The sequence below is a fragment of the Odontesthes bonariensis genome, chromosome 15, assembly GCF_027942865.1.
Source record: "Odontesthes bonariensis isolate fOdoBon6 chromosome 15, fOdoBon6.hap1, whole genome shotgun sequence".
NCBI classification, from domain to species: domain Eukaryota; kingdom Metazoa; phylum Chordata; class Actinopteri; order Atheriniformes; family Atherinopsidae; genus Odontesthes; species Odontesthes bonariensis.
Window position 1 is genome coordinate 38013634 of NC_134520.1, and position 23166 is coordinate 38036799.

The 23166-nt window shown below is 41.4% G+C and overlaps 1 protein-coding gene across 2 annotated transcripts; it reads right to left on the reverse strand.

Annotated features, from left to right (window-relative positions):
* Positions 1–1725: 1725 nt before the first annotated feature.
* On the reverse strand, positions 1726–22490 carry palm1a (paralemmin 1a). 2 transcript variants are annotated; one of them, XM_075486135.1, is made up of 10 exons: positions 22407–22490; positions 15794–15827; positions 15318–15398; positions 11993–12120; positions 6069–6132; positions 5946–5967; positions 5810–5878; positions 5521–5586; positions 4222–4353; positions 1726–2682 (listed from the first exon to the last, which is right to left on the reverse strand). In XM_075486135.1, exons 1-10 carry the CDS (start codon positions 22409–22411, stop codon positions 2018–2020), a joined length of 1266 nt encoding a protein of 421 aa, XP_075342250.1. In that variant the 5' UTR covers positions 22412–22490; the 3' UTR covers positions 1726–2017. The 2 variants fall into 2 exon arrangements, with proteins under 2 accessions (XP_075342250.1, XP_075342251.1); XM_075486136.1 differs by lacking the exon at positions 4222–4353 and having other exon boundaries at positions 22407–22489.
* Between the last annotated feature and the right edge of the window lie 676 nt (positions 22491–23166).

Here is a 23166-nt window from a genome sequence, read left to right on the forward strand (position 1 = left end):
ACAGGATTTTTTTGTAAAAGTTTGCTCATAGGCTTTTACTTTGTAAAAGTCTGCTGCTCACAGGCTTTTATTTTGTAAGTCTGTTGCTCACAGGCTTTTATTTTGTAAAAGTCTGCTGCTCACAGGCTTTTATTTTGTAAAATTCTTTTTCCTTACAGGCTTTTATTATTGTAAAAGTCTGCTGCTCACAGGCTTTTATTTTGTAAAAGTCTGTTGCTCACAGGATTTTTTTGTAAAAGTTTGCTCATAGGCTTTTATTTTGTAAAATACTTTTGCTCACAGGCTTTTATTTTGTAAAATACTTTTGCTCACAGGCTTTTATTTTGTAAGTCTGCTGCTCACAGGCTTTTATTTTGTAAAAGTTTGTTTCCTTACAGGCTTTTATTTTGTAAGTCTGTTGCTCACAGGCTTTTATTTTGTAAGTCTGTTGCTCACAGGCTTTTATTTTGTAAAAGTGTGTTGCTCACAGGCTTTAATTTTGTAAAAGTCTGCTGCTCACAGGCTTTTATTTTGTAAAAGTCTGTTGCTCACACGCTTTTATTATTGTAAAAGTCTGCTGCTCACAGGCCTTTATTTTGTAAAAGTCTGTTGCTCACAGGCTTTTATTTTGTAAAAGTCTGCTGCTCACAGTCTTTTATTTTGTAAAAGTCTGCTCATAGGCTTTTTTTTTGTAAAATACTTTTGCTCACAGGCTTTTATTTTGTAAGTCTGCTGCTCACAGGCTTTTATTTTGTAAAAGTCTGTTTCCTTACAGGCTTTTATTTTGTAAGTCTGTTGCTCACAGGCTTTTATTTTGTAAAAGTCTGTCGCTCACAGGCTTTTATTCTGTAAAAGTCTGTTACTCACAGGCTTTTATTCTGTAAAAGTCTGTTGCTCACAGGCTTTTATTTTGTAAAAGTCTTTTACTTACAGGCTTTTATTCTGTAAAAGTCTGTCGCTCACAGGCTTTTATTTTGTAAAAGTCTGTTGCTCACAGGCTTTTATTCTGTAAAAGTCTGCTGCTCACAGGCTTTTATTTTGTAAAAGTCTGTTGCTCACAGGCTTTTATTTTGTAAAAGTCTGCTGCTGTCTGCTGTGGAACAGGAAAAGAAAGTAATCGGCGGATCCACCAAACATGGAGAAGGGTACGGAACTTTTACTCGGCCATTTTCATTTTAAAGTTCTTCCAGACGGCGGAGTCGACAGAACCAAAGTCATCTGTAAACACTGCCAAGTTGAATTGTCTTCTCAGCGTAGTAGTTCCAGTCTAAAATATCACTTAAAGGCAAAACACACAACTGATAGCAGCAAGTCATTCAAGGAAACAGACAGTGGAGCGAGGCTTCTACATAAAAACTACAGAAAGATGCTGATGTTAAAAGTGTGTTTGCACAACAAATGTTATGGCACTTTCATTCATATGGCAGCACATTTAAAATAAAGCTAAATGCTAAAAGCTATACGCTACTTTTGGATTCATTTTTGGATTCTACGTACAAATGCGATTAATCCTCATTAATCAGGGAAATCGTGATTAATCAGGGAAATCATGCGATTAAGTAGATTAAACATGTTAACGTTGTTAAATTTCATGTAATTTAATGTAAATGGGTCCTGAAAGTTTTAGCTGGTGTGGAACCCCGGCCACATGATGTAACAGGTTCTGGTTCTGGTTGTGTGCAGATGGGCTTAATGTGATGTCACCATGAAGGAGGAGGAGCACAAAGCAGACTCAGCCGGTGGTGATTCAGCGAGCGTGTGCAGCTCATCTTTATTTCCTCTGTGGACACGTACAGACAAACACACCTGTGGAGGTAACGAGCTCAGACACACAACAAGAGGAGGGAAGCTCATGCTAACCTGGAACAGGAAGGGTACAAAAGTAAAAAGGCTTCAGGAGAATAGAAAAAGTAAAAAAAAGCTTTTAGAAAACTGGTGACCATGAGGAAACAGGAAATGACGTCATGTTAGAAGCGTGTTGGCGGGCGGGGGGCGGGATTAGAGTCTCGACCTTTTCCTATTGGTGTGTTTTATCAGGTCACATGATGCTGCAGCACTTACACGGCTGCTTCTCCTCCTTCACCTCCACCACTGCTCCACCCGCCGCCTCCTCCGCCGGCACCTCGCCGCCCGTGGCCATTCTCTCCGGAGGTTTGGTGGAGGTGGGTGGTGCAGCTGAGGTGAGTGGGGCAGTTGAGGTGGGTGGGGCAGCTGAGGTGGGTGGGGCAGTTGAGGTGGGTGGGGCAGTTGAGGTGGGTGGGGCAGCTGAGGTGGGGGGGGCAGCTGAGGTGGGGGGGGCAGCTGAGGTGGGTGCCGCAGCAGGAGCCTCCTCCACCCTCCCCTCGGCCTCGTGGATCAGCACCAGCTCCGCCTTCACGGTGCCCTGCAGCCCCAGGACCCTCTTGGTCTGGTCCTCGTCCTCCACGCTCTGGTAGCCCATGAACACCATGGTAACCGGGTTCTCCACGCTGGCCTCCTCCACGCTGGGCTCGCCGCAGGCCTCGGGTTCGGCTTCCAGCCCGGTGATTTCCGCTGCCGGCGGCTCCGGGCCTGCCTCGTCCTGGACCTCCACCGTTGGGATGGGGGGCGCCGTGGCGACAGCCGGCGACATCATGGACGCTTCGCCGGCTTTGTGGATGAGCTCCTCCACCTCGGAGAGGCTGAGCAGGTGGACGCCGTCCTCGCCGTTCATCTCGTGGACCACTGAGAGAGGAAGAAACGGCGTCAGAACGGGTCACCTGACTCGCCTCCAGCTGAGGGACCAATCAGAACACAGTGATGTCACAGACAACCACCATGAGCAGAGTCCCTCAGCTGGAGGTGGCAGTCCTTCAGGCTCCACCTGATGATGTCACCTGATGGCGTCACCTGATGACGTCACCTGATGGCCATGTGACCTGTTAGCTGTGTTTCTATGACTGAAGCAGCTTTGACTTTAGGAGAAGGACACAAAGTTGCTTCATCACAGAAGCTGCTGAATCAAAGGCTGTGTTCCAAACCGCATACTTCTCCTACTAACTTTTTTTAAGTTCCCGGATGCATACTAGATTCTCCTAAATGTTGGGTATGCATCATGAGGTTACTATTTATACTCAAACTACCCAAGATGCAACGTAACGTGACGTCGCCGATCGTCATTTCCTGTCAAAACGGCAGTTTCAAGCTAGCTACAACGAGGGTAGGTTCACTTCCTGTTTTCAAAACAAAAGCACCAATTGTATGGTAATGGCTTTCCCTATGATAAAAGGCAACGGGTATTTTATTTTGTGGAAATAACAGGAAGTGCGTTAGCTCACTGCGGCTAGCTTTAGTAGCGCCCAATTCGTCTGAACAAAATTGTAAACAGCCGGTATTTTGTCAGGTTTTCAACACGTTGGGGATCTAAACGACTACTTTCTCACCTGAAAATGTTTCAAATGTTGCTAAAGTTTACAGAGTTTAGAGCTTAAGGGAAATCAGCTTCAGGCCGGCTGATTTCGGCTCGGGCAGGAGCGCAATGCATTGTGGGTTAATGCTCTGCATACTGTCTGATCGATGAGTATGTAGTATGGAAGTATGTAGTATGCAGTATGCAGTGTGTAGTATGTAGTATGCAGAATGTAGTATGCAGAATGTAGTATGCAGTATGTAGTATACAGAATGTTGTATGCAGTATGTAGTATGCAGTGTGTAGTATGCAGTATGCAGTGTGTAGTATGTAGTATGCAGAATGTAGTATGCAGAATGTTGTATGCAGTATGCAGTATGCAGTATGTAGTATGCAGTATGCAGTGTGTAGTATGTAGTATACAGAATGTTGTATGCAGTATGCAGTATGCAGAATGTTGTATGCAGTATGCAGTATGCAGTATGTAGTATGCAGTATGCAGTGTGTAGTATGTAGTATGCAGTATGTAGTATGCAGTATGCAGTGTGTAGTATGTAGTATACAGAATGTTGTATGCAGTATGCAGTATGCAGTATGCAGTATGTAGTATGTAGAATGTTGTATGCAGTATGCAGTATGCAGTATGTAGTATGTAGTATGCAGAATGTAGTATGCAGAATGTAGTATACAGTATGTAGTATGCAGTGTGTAGTATGTAGTATGCAGTATGTAGTATGCAGTGTGTAGTATGTAGTATGCAGAATGTTGTATGCAGTATTCAGTATGCAGTATGTAGTATGCAGTTTCAAACACAGCCAAAGACTTTGGGTTACTTCTCCTAAAGTTTATCTGGTGTCTGTATTTACTGACGTCACCTTTCTGCTCGTCCTCGTACACTTTGACACCTTGGTGGGACAGGTCAACGGGAAGAGTGGTGTTAGTGGACAGAACCCTGGTTTCCCCCGTCACTCTGTCCCGCTCTACTTTAATCTCCACCGAGTACATTGCTGCAGGGGTAAGGGTTAGAGGGACACACGGGGGGAAGAGTTAGAGGGACACACGGGGGGAAGAGTTAGAGGGACGCACGGGGGGAAGAGTTAGAGGGACGCACGGGGGGAGGGGTTAGAGGGACGCACGGGGGGAAGAGTTAAAGGGACGCACGGGGGGAAGAGTTAGAGGGACGCACGGGGGGAAGAGTTAGAGGGAGGCACGGGGGGAGGGGTTAGAGGGACGCACAGGGGGAAGAGTTAGAGGGACGCACGGGGGAGGGGTTAGAGGGACACACGGGGGGAAGAGTTAGAGGGACGCACGGGGGGAGGGGTTACAGGGACGCACAGGGGGAAGAGTTAGAGGGACGCACGGGGGGAGGGGTTAGAGGGACGCACGGGGGGAAGAGTTAGAGGGAGGCACGGGGGAGGGGTTAGAGGGACGCACAGGGGGAAGAGTTAGAGGGACGCACGGGGGAGGGGTTAGAGGGACGCACGGGGGGAAGAGTTAGAGGGACACACGGGGGGAAGAGTTAGAGGGACGCACGGAGGGAAGAGTTAGAGGGACGCACGGGGGGAAGAGTTAGAGGGACACACGGGGGGAAGAGTTAGAGGGACGCACGGGGGGAAGAGTTAGAGGGACACACGGGGGGAGGGGTTACAGGGACGCACAGGGGGAAGAGTTAGAGGGACGCACACAGGGAGGGGTTAGAGGGACGCACAGGGTCAGCACACACAGGGGGAGGGGTTAGAGGGACGGACAGACAGACTCACAGTCAGTGCTGCTGATGCTTTCAGCAGGAAACTAACAGGACAGACATTAAACTGTTAGAGACAGACAGGAGACTTCATTCACCTAAACACTTCCTGCTGACATCAACGAACATCACCTGACCGCTGATCAGCTGATGCTGATCAGCTGATCAGCTGAACATCACCTGACTTCTGACCTGCAGGCTTTCTGTTCAAACCACTGATAACACTTTCTGATACAAACTACAAAAGTGTTTGCAACTATTCCCAGAAACCTGAATTACACATGATGTTGTGATGTGGTTCTATTTACACAAGGAGCCTGTTGTAAACCTGCAAATATGTAGAAAGCAATAATATAATATAATAATATACAGTAAACCTGTAGTAAATGTGTATTAAACCTGTAGTAAATGTGTAATAAAAAACACTCGCCTCTCTTCATCTCATCCGTCACGTCCTTTGACTTGGCGACTCGAGGACTTTTGCAAATTTTGATCTCTGCAGGGGTTTGTGGGTAAAAATGGGGCAGGAGACAGAGTGTGACATCATTTTACTGTAATCAAGTTACTTTATTTTGATTTCAAGAGCTCTGTAATCACCTACAGAATGTAATCTAAACACTTTAACTTGCTGTAATGGGATTACTGTAACTGTAACTACACCAATGAGATCGCCGTGTGGCTGTGTGGCTGTGATTAATTAGCATAGAGCTGAAGCTCACCTTGGACCACCTGATCAGATGGAATCGCTCCACCCAGCTGATGGCCGCTGTGACCTTTGACCTCAACATCTAATCAGAGACACAAGTGAGACACAGAAACCTCTAAAAGATTACGGACACAGAAGAAGAGGTTTACCTGCGGCTGATCCTGACGTCACCTGAAGGCACAAACACAAAAGAGGAAGCTCACTGTCACAGTAAAAGCCTCTGCAGACCAACAGGAAACACCCGACCCCTCCAAAATAAAGTGCGTACTCACAGCAGTGTGTGTTACGGTCTGACACACAGCTCCGGTTTCCAGGCTGACCAGTTCCTGCTCCAACCTGCAGCAGTCAGTCAAACAATCAGTCAATCAAACAACAAAACAAACAGCTAAACAAACAGCAGATGTTTAACTGTCTCCGTTTACTCCGGCTCGGTTTCTCTGGCCTTGTTGACAACAACATGTCATAAAGGTTAAAGACAGAACGGCGCCCGGGGTCTGAAGGACCGCCTGGGGTAGCTAACCCTAACCCTGCTAATTTAACCCTGACCCTGCTAATTTAACCCTAACCCTGCTAATTTAACCCTGACCCTGCTAATTTAACCTTAACCCTGCTAATTTAACCCTAACCCTGCTAATTTAACCCTGACCCTGCTAATTTAACCCTGACCCTGCTAATTTAACCCTAACCCTGCTAATTTAACCCTGACCCTGCTAATTTAACCTTAACCCTGCTAATTTAACCTTAACCCTGCTAATTTAACCTTAACCCTGCTAATTTAACCCTAACCCTGCTAATTTAACCTTAACCCTGCTAATTTAACCCTAACCCTGCTAATTTAACCTTAACCCTGCTAATTTAACCCTAACCCTGCTAATTTAACCTTAACCCTGCTAATTTAACCTTAACCCTGCTAATTTAACCTTAACCCTGCTAATTTAACCCTGACCCTGCTAATTTAACCTAACCCTGCTAATTTAACCTTAACCCTGCTAATTTAACCTTAACCCTGCTAATTTAACCTTAACCCTGCTAATTTAACCCTGACCCTGCTAATTTAACCTTAACCCTGCTAATTTACCTTAACCCTGCTAATTTAACCCTAACCCTGCTAATTTAACCCTGACCCTGCTAATTTAACCTTAACCCTGCTAATTTACCCTGACCCTGCTAATTTAACCCTGACCCTGCTAATTTAACCCTAACCCTGCTAATTTAACCTTAACCCTGCTAATTTAACCTTAACCCTGCTAATTTAACCTTAACCCTGCTAATTTAACCTTAACCCTGCTAATTTAACCCTGACCCTGCTAATTTAACCCCTGACCCTGCTAATTTAACCCTGACCCTGCTAATTTAACCTTAACCCTGCTAATTTAACCTTAACCCTGCTAATTTAACCTTAACCCTGCTAATTTAACCTTAACCTGCTAATTTAACCCTGACCCTGCTAATTTAACCTTAACCCTGCTAATTTAACCCTGACCCTGCTAATTTAACCTTAACCCTGCTAATTTAACCCTGACCCTGCTAATTTAACCCTAACCCTGCTAATTTAACCCTGACCCTGCTAATTTAACCTTAACCCTGCTAATTTAACCCTGACCCTGCTAATTAACCTTAACCCTGCTAATTTAACCCTGACCCTGCTAATTTAACCTTAACCCTGCTAATTTAACCCTGACCCTGCTAATTTAACCTTAATCCTGCTAATTTAACCCTGACCCTGCTAATTTAACCCTAACCCTGCTAATTTAACCCTAACCCTGCTAATTTAACCTTAACCCTGCTAATTTAACCCTGACCCTGCTAATTTAACCTTAACCCTGCTAATTTAACCCTGACCCTGCTAATTTAACCCTAACCCTGCTAATTTAACCCTGACCCTGCTAATTTAACCTTAACCCTGCTAATTTAACCCTGACCCTGCTAATTTAACCTAACCCTGCTAATTTAACCCTGACCCTGCTAATTTAACCTTGACCCTGCTAATTTAACCCTGACCCTGCTAATTAACCTTAACCCTGCTAATTTAACCCTGACCCTGCTAATTTAACCTTAACCCTGCTAATTTAACCCTGACCCTGCTAATTTAACCCTAACCCTGCTAATTTAACCTTAACCCTGCTAATTTAACCCTGACCCTGCTAATTTAACCTTAACCCTGCTAATTTAACCTTAACCCTGCTAATTTAACCCTAACCCTGCTAATTTAACCCTGACCCTGCTAATTTAACCTTAAACCTGCTAATTTAACCTTAACCCTGCTAATTTAACCCTAACCCTGCTAATTTAACCCTTAACCCTGCTAATTTAACCCTGACCCTGCTAATTTAACCCTGACCCTGCTAATTTAACCCTGACCCTGCTAATTTAACCTTAATCCTGCTAATTTAACCCTGACCCTGCTAATTTAACCTTAACCCTGCTAATTTAACCCTGACCCTGCTAATTTAACCCTGACCCTGCTAATTTAACCCTGACCCTGCTAATTTAACCTTAACCCTGCTAATTTAACCCTAACCCTGCTAATTTAACCCTGACCCTGCTAATTTAACCTTAAACCTGCTAATTTAACCTTAACCCTGCTAATTTAACCTGACCCTGCTAATTTAACCCTGACCCTGCTAATTTAACCCTGACCCTGCTAATTTACCCTAACCCTGCTAATTTAACCCTGACCCTGCTAATTTAACCTTAACCCTGCTAATTTAACCTTAACCCTGCTAATTTAACCCTGACCCTGCTAATTTAACCCTAACCCTGCTAATTTAACCCCTAACCCTGCTAATTTAACCCTGACCCTGCTAATTTAACCCTGACCCTGCTAATTTAACCCTAACCTGCTAATTTAACCTTAACCTGCTAATTTAACCCTGACCCTGCTAATTTAACCTTAACCCTGCTAATTTAACCCTAACCCTGCTAATTTAACCCTAACCCTGCTAATTTAACCCTGACCCTGCTAATTTAACCTGACCCTGCTAATTTAACCCTGACCCTGCTAATTTAACCCTGACCCTGCTAATTTAACCCTGACCCTGCTAATTTAACCTTAACCCTGCTAATTTAACCCTGACCCTGCTAATTTAACCCTGACCCTGCTAATTTAACCTAACCCTGCTAATTTAACCTTAACCCTGCTAATTTAACCCTGACCCTGCTAATTTAACCCTGACCCTGCTAATTTAACCTTAACCCTGCTAAGTTAACCCTGACCCTGCTAATTTAACCCTGACCCTGCTAATTTAACCCTGACCCTGCTAATTTAACCCTGACCCTGCTAATTTAACCCTGACCCTGCTAATTTAACCTTAACCCTGCTAATTTAACCCTAACCCTGCTAATTTAACCCTAACCCTGCTAATTTAACCTGGACCCTGCTAATTTAACCTGACCCTGCTAATTTACCTTAACCTGCTAATTTAACCTTAACCCTGCTAATTTAACCCTGACCCTGCTAATTTAACCCTGACCCTGCTAATTTAACCCTAACCCTGCTAATTTAACCCTAACCCTGCTAATTTAACCTTAACCCTGCTAATTTAACCCTGACCCTGCTAATTTAACCCTGACCCTGCTAATTTAACCCTAACCCTGCTAATTTAACCCTAACCCTGCTAATTTAACCTTAACCCTGCTAATTTAACCTAACCCTGCTATTTAACCTTAACCCTGCTAATTTAACCCTGACCCTGCTAATTTAACCCTAACCCTGCTAATTTAACCTTAACCCTGCTAATTTAACCCTGACCCTGCTAATTTAACCCTGACCCTGCTAATTTAACCCTAACCCTGCTAATTTAACCTTAACCCTGCTAATTTAACCTTAACCCTGCTAATTTAACCCTGACCCTGCTAATTTAACCCTGACCCTGCTAATTTAACCCTGACCCTGCTAATTTAACCTTAACCCTGCTAATTTAACCCTGACCCTGCTAATTTAACCCCTAACCCTGCTAATTTAACCCTGACCCTGCTAATTTAACCCTAACCCTGCTAATTTAACCCTGACCCTGCTAATTTAACCCTAACCCTTCTAATTTAACCTTAACCCTGCTAATTTAACCTTAACCTTGCTAATTTAACCCTAACCCTGCTAATTTAACCCTGACCCTGCTAATTTAACCCTGACCCTGCTAATTTAACCCTAACCCTGCTAATTTAACCCTGACCCTGCTAATTTAACCCTGACCCTGCTAATTTAACCCTGACCCTGCTAATTTAACTTAACCCTGCTAATTTAACCCTGACCCTGCTAATTTAACCCTAACCCTGCTAATTTAACCTTAACCCTGCTAATTTAACCCTGACCCTGCTAATTTAACCTTAACCCTGCTAATTTAACCCTGACCCTGCTAATTTAACCCTAACCCTGCTAATTTAACCCTAACCCTGCTAATTTAACCTTAACCCTGCTAATTTAACCTTAACCCTGCTAATTTAACCTTAACCCTGCTAATTTAACCCTGACCCTGCTAATTTAACCCTAACCCTGCTAATTTAACCCTGACCCTGCTAATTAACCTTAACCCTGCTAATTTAACCCTGACCCTGCTAATTTAACCCTAACCCTGCTAATTTACCCTGACCCTGCTAATTTAACCTTAACCCTGCTAATTTAACCTTAACCCTGCTAATTTAACCCTGACCCTGCTAATTTAACCTTAACCCTGCTAATTTAACCCTGACCCTGCTAATTTAACCCTTAACCCTGCTAATTTAACCCTAACCCTGCTAATTTAACCCTGACCCTGCTAATTTTACCTTAACCCTGCTAATTTAACCTTAACCCTGCTAATTTAACCCTAACCCTGCTAATTTAACCTTAACCCTGCTAATTTAACCCTGAACCCTGCTAATTTAACCCTAACCCTGCTAATTTAACCTTTAACCCTGCTAATTTAACCCTGACCCTGCTAATTTAACCTTAACCCTGCTAAATTAACCCTACCCTGCTAATTTAACCTTAACCCTGCTAATTTAACCCTGACCCTGCTAATTTAACCTTAACCTGCTAATTTAACCCCTGACCCTGCTAATTTAACCTTAACCCTGCTAATTTAACCCTTTAACCCCCTGCTAATTTAACCCTGACCCTGCTAATTTAACCCTGACCCTGCTAATTTAACCCTGACCCTGCTATTTAACCTGACCCTGCTAATTTAACCCTGACCCTGCTAATTTAACCTTAACCCTGCTAATTTAACCCTGACCCTGCTAATTTAACCTTAACCCTGCTAATTTAACCTGACCCTGCTAATTTAACCCTAACCCTGCTAATTAACCCTAACCCTGCTAATTTAAACCTGACCCTGCTAATTTAACCTTAACCCTGCTAATTTAACCTTAACCCTGCTAATTAACCTTAACCCTGCTAATTTAACCTGACCCTGCTAATTTAACCTTAACCCTGCTAATTTAACCTTAACCCTGCTAATTTAACCTTAACCCTGCTAATTTACCTAACCCTGCTAATTTAACCCTGACCCTGCTAATTTAACCTTAACCCTGCTAATTTAACCCTGACCCTGCTAATTTAACCTTAACCCTGCTAATTTAACCTTTAACCCTGCTAATTTAACCTTAACCCTGCTAATTTAACCCTAACCCTGCTAATTTCACCTTAACCCTGCTAATTTAACCCTGACCCTGCTAATTTAACCTTAACCCTGCTAATTTAACCCTGACCCTGCTAATTTAACCTTAACCCTGCTAATTTAACCCTAACCCTGCTAATTTAACCCTGACCCTGCTAATTTAACCTTAAACCCTGCTAATTTAACCCTGACCCTGCTAATTTAACCTTAACCCTGCTAATTAACCCTAACCCTGCTAATTTTAACCCTAACCCTGCTAATTTAACCTAACCCTGCTAATTTAAACCCTGACCCTGCTAATTTAACCCTAACCCTGCTAATTTAACCCTGACCCTGCTAATTTAACCTTAACCCTGCTAATTTAACCCTAACCCTGCTAATTTAACCTTAACCTGCTAATTTAACCCTGACCTGCTAATTTAACCTTAACCCTGCTATTAACCCTGACCCTGCTAATTTAACATCATTTTTTTAAATTGGTTCTGTATGAATTGGACTCATTTTGAATTTAATTATTGGATTTGATTGGATTCTGATTACAATGAATTGGACAGAATTATTGAAGCTTTATAAATAAACTGAACTGAACTGAACCCGACCTGCAGATGGTCTCCTCCAGGCTGCCGGTCCTCGCCTCGTCTTGCTCCAGTTGCCTCTTGACTTCTTCCTGTTCTGGCGCCGCAGCGGGGGATCCATCCAGCAGCCAGCGCTCCCTCAGAGCCTTGGACTGGACCCAGGAAACAGGAACCACAACATGTGCAGAACATTAATGGCATGCAGAGCATTTTGGAGAAAATGAAAAATGTCTGAAAATTTAATTTTATGTAAATATTCTATAAGCAGAAAATAACATATACAACTAATAATAAGAACGGTTCCTAAATACTGAAACTGTCTTCGTAAACCTGAGAAAAAGCAGCTGCAGCAGAAACATGAGGACCTCCAGTACCTCCATCACAATATAAATTATATATTTATATTATATTATATTTATTTTATATTTATCAGCTTCGATGCTTGGTTTATCTCCCCCAACACGTTCTGCTCAGCGGTCCCCCTGTTTCACACGGACAGTTATTACCGTCGCACAACGAAAAAGAGGAAAAAAGTTTGGAATAATTTATTTTAATAATTTTCCTCAGAGCAATTTCAGCCGGTTAATATGAATTGATATAACTAATGATATGTGAATTAATATAACTAATGATGTGAACTAATATAACTAATGATATGTGAACTAATATAACGAATGATATGTGAACTAATATAACTAATGATATGTGAACTAATATAACTAATGATGTGAACTAATATAACTAATGATATGTGAACTAATATAACTAATGATGTGAACTACTATAACTAATGATATGTGAACTGATATAACTAATGATATGTGAACTAATATAACTAATGATGTGAACTAATATAACTAATGATATGTGAACTAATATAACTAATGATGTGAACTAATATAACTAATGATGTGAACTACTATAACTAATGATATGTGAACTGATATAACTAATGATATGTGAACTAATATAACTAATGATGTGAACTAATATAACTAATGATATGTGAACTAATATAACTAATGATATGTGAACTAATATAACTAATGATATGTGAATTAATATAACTAATGATGTGAACTAATATAACTAATGATATGTGAACTAATATAACTAATGATGTGAACTACTATAACTAATGATATGTGAACTGATATAACTAATGATATGTGAACTAATATAACTAATGATGTGAACTAATATAACTAATGATATGTGAACTAATATAACTAATGATGTGAACTAATATAACTAATGATGTGAACTGATATAACTAATGATGTGAACTAATATAACTAATGATGTGAACTAATATAACTAATGATATGTGAACTAATATAACTAATGATGTGAACTAATATAACTAATGATGTGAACTAATATAACTAATGATATGTGAACTAATATAACTAATGATGTGAACTTATATAACTAATGATGTGAACTAATATAACTAATGATATGTGAACTGATATAACTAATGATATGTGAACTAATATAACTAATGATATGTGAACTAATATAACTAATGATATGTGAACTAATATAACTAATGATATGTGAACTGATATAACTAATGATGTGAACTAATATAACTAATGATATGTGAACTAATATAACTAATGATATGTGAACTAATATAACTAATGATATGTGAACTAATATAACTAATGATATGTGAACTGATATAACTAATGATGTGAACTAATATAACTAATGATATGTGAACTAATATAACTAATGATGTGAACTAATATAACTAATGATGTGAACTAATATAACTAATGATGTGAACTAATATAACTAATGATATGTGAACTGATATAACTAATGATATGTGAACTAATATAACTAATGATATGTGAACTAATATAACTAATGATATGTGAACTAATATAACTAATGATATGTGAACTGATATAACTAATGATGTGAACTAATATAACTAATGATATGTGAACTAATATAACTAATGACGTGAACCAATATTACTAATGATATGTGAACTAATATAACTAATGATATGTGAACTGATATAACTAATGATATGTGAACTAATATAACTAATGATGTGAACTAATATAACTAATGATATGTGAACTGATATAACTAATGATATGTGAACTAATATAACTAATGATATGTGAACTAATATAACTAATGATATGTGAACTAATATAACTAATGATATGTGAACTGATATAACTAATGATGTGAACTAATATAACTAATGATATGTGAACTAATATAACTAATGATATGTGAACTAATATAACTAATGATATGTGAACTGATATAACTAATGATATGTGAATTAATATAACTAATGATGTGAACTAATATAACTAATGATATGTGAACTAATATAACTAATGATATGTGAACTGATATAACTAATGATATGTGAACTAATATAACTAATGACGTGAACCAATATTACTAATGATATGTGAACTAATATAACTAATGATGTGAACTGATATAACTAATGATATGTGAACTAATATAACTAATGATGTGAACTACTATAACTAATGATATGTGAACTAATATAACTAATGACGTGAACTAATATTACTAATGATATGTGAACTAATATAACTAATGATATGTGAACTGATATAACTAATGATATGTGAAGTGATATAACTAATGATATGTGAAGTGATATAACTAATGATATGTGAACTAATATAACTAATGATATGTGAACTGATATCCTGAGAAAAACAGCTAATTTTATCTGACATATTGTGTCTGTAGCATCAGAGGCTGCTGGTTAAACTGCTGGTTAGACTAAACGGCTGGTTAAACTGCTGGTTAATCTGCTGGTTAAACTAAACTGCTGGTTAGACTGCTGGTCAGACTAAACTGCTGGTTAAACTAGTTAAACTGCTGGTTAGACTGCTGGTTAAACTGCAGGTTAAACTCCTGGTTAAACTCCTGGTTAAACTCCTGGTTAAACTAAACTGCTGGTTAAACTGCAGGTTAAACTCCTGGTTAAACTCCTGGTTAAACTCCTGGTTAAACTGCTGGTTAAACTAAACTGCTGGTTAAACTGCTGGTTAAGCTGCTGGTTAGACTGCTGGTTAAACTAGTTAAACTGCTGGTTAGACTGTTGGTTAAACTGCAGATTAAACTCCTGGTTAAACTAAACTGCTGGTCAGACTAAACTGCTGGTTAAACTAAACTGCTGGTTAAACTAGTTAAACTGCTGGTTAAACTGCAGGTTAAACTCCTGGTTAAACTCCTGGTTAAACTAAACTGCTGGTTAAACTGCTGGTTAAGCTGCTGGTTAGACTGCTGGTTAAACTAGTTAAACTGCTGGTTAGACTCCAGGGGGTCTCACCTTCAGGTGCTGCAGAGTCCTCCGATCATCCTCCAGCTGACGCCTCTTGTTTTCGATCTCTGTCTGCCACTTCCTCTTCTCCTGAGGCATGATGGGAAACAGAGTCATATCTGATGCCCCTCAGTAATAAAGCCCACTCTGACATTTACCCGGTGAGCCGTTAGAGGGTCCCGGATCAATAATGTGATTGGCTCACAGACAGTGAGAGACCACCAGGGGAGAAGATCAATAACCTGAACCTAACCTCACTGATCAGCCCAGAACCCATCAGGGGTTTATTTCTGTTCTCTGCCCCGTTTCATTCATGGAAGAAGCAGTTTTATCTTTTACTAAATGTTTCAGCTGGTTTCTGGTGTTGTTGATGATGCTGCAGACTGAATGAAAAGTGGTTTTAAATAAAGTTTGATTGACTGATAAAGTCACCTGACTCCTCTCCCTGTGTGTAAATAAAGCTGGTGGTGCGTTCACTGACTCACCGTGAGGAGCTGCAGCCGGTCCTGATGAAGCACCCTGAAACACAGAGACAGAAACATTAACTCAGGTTCTGAGACAGACGCCGGGTCAGGACCTTCAGCTTTAACAAGAGAAGCCTCAGATTCCCAGGGAACATGAACGCACCAAACCAGCTGCATTCTGGGTCATCAGCTGAGGATCGATCATGGATCCATCAGGCCGCCCCACCCTAACCGAGTCAGACATGTTTCTGTTCAAATCCACATAGCAACCCAGTCTCACAGAAAAACGTGTAACAGCTACGTTGGTCCACAAGGGAAAACGTGGTATTGTCACAATTTGGTCCCCAAAATTGTGACAATACCACGTTTTATTCGGCCTATTCATTTACATTGCTTCGCAACCAGGTCACGTGACTATCAAGTTTCCCTCAGCTAAAAAAGGAAAATGGCCGACTGTCAACCTTTTTTCTGTGAAAACATAACATTTTAAGAAAGCATCTGCATCTGTATGCATTTCGATGGCATTTCTAGTGAGAACTATGCATAATATTTTCAGAATCTTCGTTCAGAGAATGTAGACGATCTTTTGTTTAGTAGTTTCGCCAAAGATTTTGGTATCTCCTTGAAAAAACCATAAGAACACCGTTGTTAAGGTGGTTGCTATGGACGCTGCTATCTCTACGTCACCGACCAGCGCCGACATTCCCCGTAATTTCTGTTAAAAAAATTTTTAAAAAGAAATATGTATATATATATATATATATATATATATACATACACACACATATATATTTTTTTAAATTTTTAATTTTATTTTTTATATAGCCACACTATATCTGCGTGGCGCATGCGCCAGTGGCTGAGGCACGGCAACCCGACCAGGATAATGCAAAGGAATTTAGGCTAATGTGAAGGAACAACGATTCTATTGTGTGTAGTTACATATGACACAACAGAACTTCTGTTGTGTATGCATTCTAATATGCTTTACTCTGTTCATTTTACATTTTTTGGAATATGTATTCACAAAAAGCAAAAGATAATTTTTTGATCATAGATAATAATATAAGTATATCTATGCACCCTATTTGACTGTTATCAGTCTATTCAACAGACGTTATCAGCACACATCAGTCCTGCTGCGTTTTTTTTTTTTTTAAATCAGGTTGCCAGATCTCGTCTTTTATGTTTAGCTTGCCTGGTAGCTATTGTAGTAGTGTGGTTGTTGACCTAATAGAGGCGGACTGGTCACATAGTGCGTAAAAAACGCAGGTACTAGCGAACCTGGCAACCACTCCGAGCTGCTTACCAAAAAAAATGACTCCTATTTATGTATGTATGTATGCCGACATAAACATACATATGTCTATTTGGTTATTTATCTGATTTGATGGAAGAAGTTGGGCTGATTAATATAGGGATGAAAGAGTAGTAGTATTATACTAGTGAATATAGCGGACAAATAACATACACACTGTCTTTACAAACACCTGTTTTAAGCATGTTAAACACCTGGTGTTTAAAACAGGCGTTTAACATGTTTAAAACAGGTGTTTAACATGTTTAAAACAGGTGTTTAACATGTTTAAAACAGGTGTTTAACATGTTTAAAACAGGTGTTTAACGTGCTTAAAACAGGTGTTTAACATGCCTAAAACAGGTGTTTAACATGTTTAAAACAGGTGTTTAACATGTTTAAAACAGGTGTTTAACATGTTTAAAACAGGTGTTTAACGTGCTTAAAACAGGTGTTTAACATGCCTAAAACAGGTGTTTAACGTGCTTAAAACAGGTGTTTAACATGCCTAAAAAACACCCGTTTTAAACATGTTAAACCCGTGTTAGTGAGTCCGACAGGTCTGAGGCTGCTGCTGCTGTCCAATAGTGAAACACTGAAACTCTTTTTTGCTTTTGTCTGAACCCAAAGATCCTTAACAAAGTTCTGCCATCTCCACGGAGACCAGACCACACCACAAAGACTTTGAGAGGACGTCCAGAAAGCCTGAGAGCAAAGGCAGCGGCACCAGGGTCCAACACACAGAATCACAGAGTCTGAGCAGCAGAAAACAGAAAAACTACAAAAACTACAGATCCCAGAAACAGCTGCATTAAAGCTGAACCAGGTGAACCCATTTGAACTGATAATATCAGCTGAATCTGGTTTAATCTTCCTTCTAAAGTCTCTGAGAAACGTTGGAGGACAGATTTTCTTCTTCTTCTTCTGAGAAGTCATCTCTGAGCTCAGTCTCTGGCTGTGTTCCAAACCGTATACTACTCCTACTACTCCTACTAACTTTAACTTTTTTTAAGTTCCCGGATGCATACTAGATTCTCCTAAATGTTGGGTATGCATCATGAGGTTACTACTCATACTCAAACTACCCAAGATGCAACGTAACGTGACGTCGCCGATCGTCATTTCCTGTCAAAACGGCAGTTTCAAGCTAGCTACAACGAGGGTAGGTTCACTTCCTGTTTTCAAAACAAAAGCACCAATTGTATGGTAATGGCTTTCCCTATGATAAAAGGCAACGGGTATTTTATTTTGTGAAAATAACCGGAAGTGCGTTGCTCACTGCGGCTAGCTTTAGTAGCGCCGAATTCGTGGGAACAAAATGGTAAACAGCCGGTATTTTGTCAGGTTTTCAACACGTTGGGGATCTAAACGACTACTTTCTCACCTGAAAATGTTTCAAATGTTGCTAAAGTTTACAGAGTTTAGAGCTTAAGAGAAATCAGCTTCAGGCCGGCTGATTTCGGCTCGGGCAGGAGCCAAATGCATTGTGGGTAAACACTCTGCATACTGTCTGATCGATGAGTATGCAGTATGTAGTATGTAATATGGAAGTATGGAAGTATGTAGTATGCAGTATGTAGTATGGAAGTATGTAGTATGCAGTATGCAGTATGCAGTATGCATTATGTAGTATGTAGTATGTAGTATGTAGTATGGAAGTATGTAGTATGCAGTATGCAGTATGTAGTATGGAAGTATGTAGTATGCAGTATGCAGTATGTAGTATGCAGTATGCAGTATGTAGTATGGAAGTATGTAGTATGCAGTATGTAGTATGGAAGTATGTAGTATGCAGTATGCAGTATGTAGTATGGAAGTATGCAGTATGCAGTATGCAGTATGCAGTATGGAAGTATGTAGTATGCAGTATGTAGTATGGAAGTATGTAGTATGCAGTATGCAGTATGTAGTATGCAGTATGCAGTATGTAGTATGGAAGTATGTAGTATGCAGTATGTAGTATGGAAGTATGTAGTATGCAGTATGCAGTATGCAGTATGTAGTATGGAAGTATGCAGTATGCAGTATGGAAGTATGTAGTATGCAGTATGTAGTATGGAAGTATGTAGTATGCAGTATGCAGTATGTAGTATGGAAGTATGTAGTATGCAGTATGTAGTATGGAAGTATGTAGTATGCAGTATGCAGTATGCAGTATGTAGTATGCAGTATGCAGTATGCAGTATGGAAGTATGTAGTATGTAGTATGCAGTATGTAGTATGCAGTATGTAGTATGTAGTATGCAGTATGCAGTATGTAGTATGGAAGTATGTAGTATGCAGTATGTAGTATGGAAGTATGTAGTATGCAGTATGCAGTATGCAGTATGTAGTATGCAGTATGCAGTATGCAGTATGGAAGTATGTAGTATGTAGTATGCAGTATGTAGTATGCAGTATGTAGTATGCAGTATGCAGTATGCAGTATGCAGAATGGAAGTATGGAAGTATGTAGTATGCAGTATGTAGTATGGAAGTATGTAGTATGCAGTATGTAGTATGGAAGTATGGAAGTATGTAGTATGCAGTATGTAGTATGGAAGTATGTAGTATGCAGTATGTAGTATGGAAGTATGGAAGTATGTAGTATGTGGTTTCGAACACAGCCTCAGTTTAAGGTGATGGAGGATGTTCATCCTAAAATAAAACACTGAGTCTGTGCTCTGCTGGAACATCATGAAATCTGTTTTATGGAACAGACAGGAAGTGATGTCATCAAAGTGGTGCTCACTAATATTCCCCTCAGATCTGATGATGACCTCCATCCGCTCCGAGAGCAACATGGCTGCTGCACCATGACTCAGCAGTTCTGCCCCTGGTGCTCTGATTCTGTCACTTATTGATCAGTTATTGATCCGTCTGAGAGGAAAAGCTCCCTCATAAAAGCTGCTTCCTCCTTTATGCTTTCATTCCTCTTTTTTAATTCATATTCATGAATCATTTCATCATGTGTAGAATACGTTCGAGTGTCCAAACAGGACCACAGAACATTTAGGGGGAAGTTTCTGACCCGTCTGTGTCCTCCCTGAGGCTCCGCCCACCTGCAGCAGCTCAGTATGGAGCTAAATCAGTCTCAATTATCACAACTGTACAAGACGAGAGTCACAAATGCACATAGCTCACTGGCGTAGCTCACTAGCGTAGCTCACTGGCGTAGCTCACCGGCGTAGCTCACTAGCGTAGCTCACTGGCGTAGCTCACCGGCGTAGCTCACTGGCGTAGCTCACCGGCGTAGCTCACTAGCGTAGCTCACTGGCGTAGCTCACCGGCGTAGCTCACTAGCGTAGCTCACTAGCGTAGCTCACTAGCGTAGCTCTCTGGCTTAGCTGGCTGGTTTGTATTGACAGTTGCACAATTAAAGCGATTAAGATTAATAACTAAACAACTTCTCATAACAAGGAGATTAAGCAGCCAAACGTGTTAAATGAGATGTTTCACTTTCCGCTCCGCTGTCGCTGCTGGAAGCCATGATGAACGGACTGAAATTCACATGCGTATGTAGCAGTTTGTTAAAAATAAAATAAAATTTAAAAAAGTTTTATGCATTTCACCAAACCCCCCACGTTTATCATTCTTTACCGGGTTGTTCTTCTCTGCCTGTTAATAACGTAGTTATGACGCTTCGGTCATTTCTGCTGAGCGGAGCTCACTGTTTCTGTTTCTGTAAAACTGTTGAACTGGACCCGAGTCCCTGTTCTTCATTCCCTCACAACACAAGCAGAGGAACATCCAGTCCTCTGCATCTGTGAATCTCGCCCCGCGTATTTGTGATTCTCGCCCCGCGTATTTGTGAATCTCGTCCCGCGTATTTGTGAATCTCGTCCCGCGTATTTGTGAATCTCGCCCCGCGTATTTGTGAATCTCGCCCCGCGTATTTGTGAATCTCGCCCCGCGTATTTGTGAATCTCGCCCCGCGTATTTGTGAATCTCGCCCCGCGTATTTGTGAATCTCGCCCCGCGTATTTGTGAATCTCGCCCTGCGTATTTGTGATTCTCGCCCTGCGTATTTGTGATTCTCGCCCTGCGTATTTGTGAATCTCGCCCCGCGTATTTGTGAATCTCGCCCCGCGTATTTGTGAATCTCGCCCTGCGTATTTGTGAATCTCGCCCTGCGTATTTGTGAATCTCGCCCCGCGTATTTGTGAATCTCGCCCCGCGTATTTGTGAATCTCGCCCCGCGTATTTGTGAATCTCGCCCTGCGTATTTGTGATTCTCGCCCTGCGTATTTGTGATTCTCGCCCTGCGTATTTGTGAATCTCGCCCCGCGTATTTGTGAATCTCGCCCCGCGTATTTGTGAATCTCGCCCTGCGTATTTGTGAATCTCGCCCTGCGTATTTGTGATTCTCGCCCTGCGTATTTGTGAATCTCGCCCCGCGTATTTGTGAATCTCGCCCCGCGTATTTGTGAATCTCGCCCCGCGTATTTGTGAATCTCGCCCCGCGTATTTGTGATTCTCGCCCTGCGTATTTGTGAATCTCGCCCCGCGTATTTGTGAATCTCGCCCCGCGTATTTGTGAATCTCGCCCTGCGTATTTGTGAATCTCGCCCTGCGTATTTGTGATTCTTGCCCTGCGTATTTGTGATTCTCGCCCTGCGTATTTGTGATTCTCGCCCTGCGCATTTGTGAATCTCGTCCTGCGTATTTGTGAATCTCGTCCCGCGTATTTGTGATTCTCGTCCTCTCCATCTGTGACTCTTGAGACTGATTTAGCTCCGTACTCATGAACCTCACAGGGACACGGAGCAGGGCTGAGGTGGGGGGGGGGGGGGGGGGGGGCTCCTCTCATCACACCTGTTACCTTCCTCTGACTCCTCCTCCGCACCTGCTGCAGGTGCGTGCGTGTCACACGTGTCTGACCCGGTTCTGATCAGGAAACCAACATCATCTTATTTTGACCAACTTTTTGCTTTTATTGTGGAGAAACTCCACCGGAAGTCATCCACCCGTGCACGTCCACCGTGCCACGCGCATATTGATCAGAAACTGATCATCTGATCAGATGAGTGATCCGCCGCTTCCGCTGAGAAAAGCAGAGCGCACGCGGGCTCGGTCCCTGCAGCACGCGCTTTAAACCCTTTGATCTCGGGTCGGAACCGGCCCGGCCCACGTGCCCCTGCAGCTGCACCGGGTCCACGCGCTCTGCGCGAGGCTCGTTCACACAATGGAGCTCCTGACTCAGCGGTCTGATGCCGCATGATGCAGCGCGCGCTGCGCGTTCACGCCAAACTCAGAGTTTACATTATAAGCACACAGAAAAAAAAGCGCGCAGAAGAAGAAGATGTGAGAAGATGGAAGGAGAGAAGAAACGGAGGAGAAGAGATAAAGTGTACTCACTCCATGTCTGAGCAGAGATCAGTCCGCCGCAGCCAGAATCATCTGATCCATCCGAGAGAGGAAACAGACCCGCCCATTGGGTGAGGAGGCGGGGGGAGACCTCTAACCAGCGCGAGCATCCCGCTGCCCGCGCGACCCGCTTCTTTAAGAGGAATAAGAAATAAGACTCATCCTGAGTCATGTTCAGGAAGCTTTCATAGGAGAGAAAATCATCAATAACCCATCAAATAAATACAGACAGCTTCTGGGAAATGAAGGCAGGGGCAATAAAGAGAAGTAAATATATACAGAAAAGTTTAGTTTACAAAATAAATTATAGAAGAAATGTAGAATATAAATTCCCATAAATTTGTTAGGATGGGCGGGTGAGGTAGGACACAGACTCCAAAAGATGTTCAGTAAAAACTGAGATTTATTAAGATTAAGATCAGATTTATTGTCATGCATACACACGAAATTTGTCCTCCGCTTTTAACCCATCCAGGTTGGCACCTGTTTGACACACACATGCACATGCACATGCACAGGGTCAAAAACAAAACGTGGTTAACCTTGTAGCACCCAAGCATATGAATAATCATTGAAAAAAATCATTTTGGCTCTTCTTGCATCTTTCTGGGTGGGAATAAACAGATATTTTTGGAATTTTTGGAATTGGGCTGTTTTTGATCATTTTAGGCCATGTTGCATATTTGCAGCTGTGGGCTTTCCTGATTAATTTAGTTCACAAAACCAAGTCATTCTCTGCAGATCGTTTGGC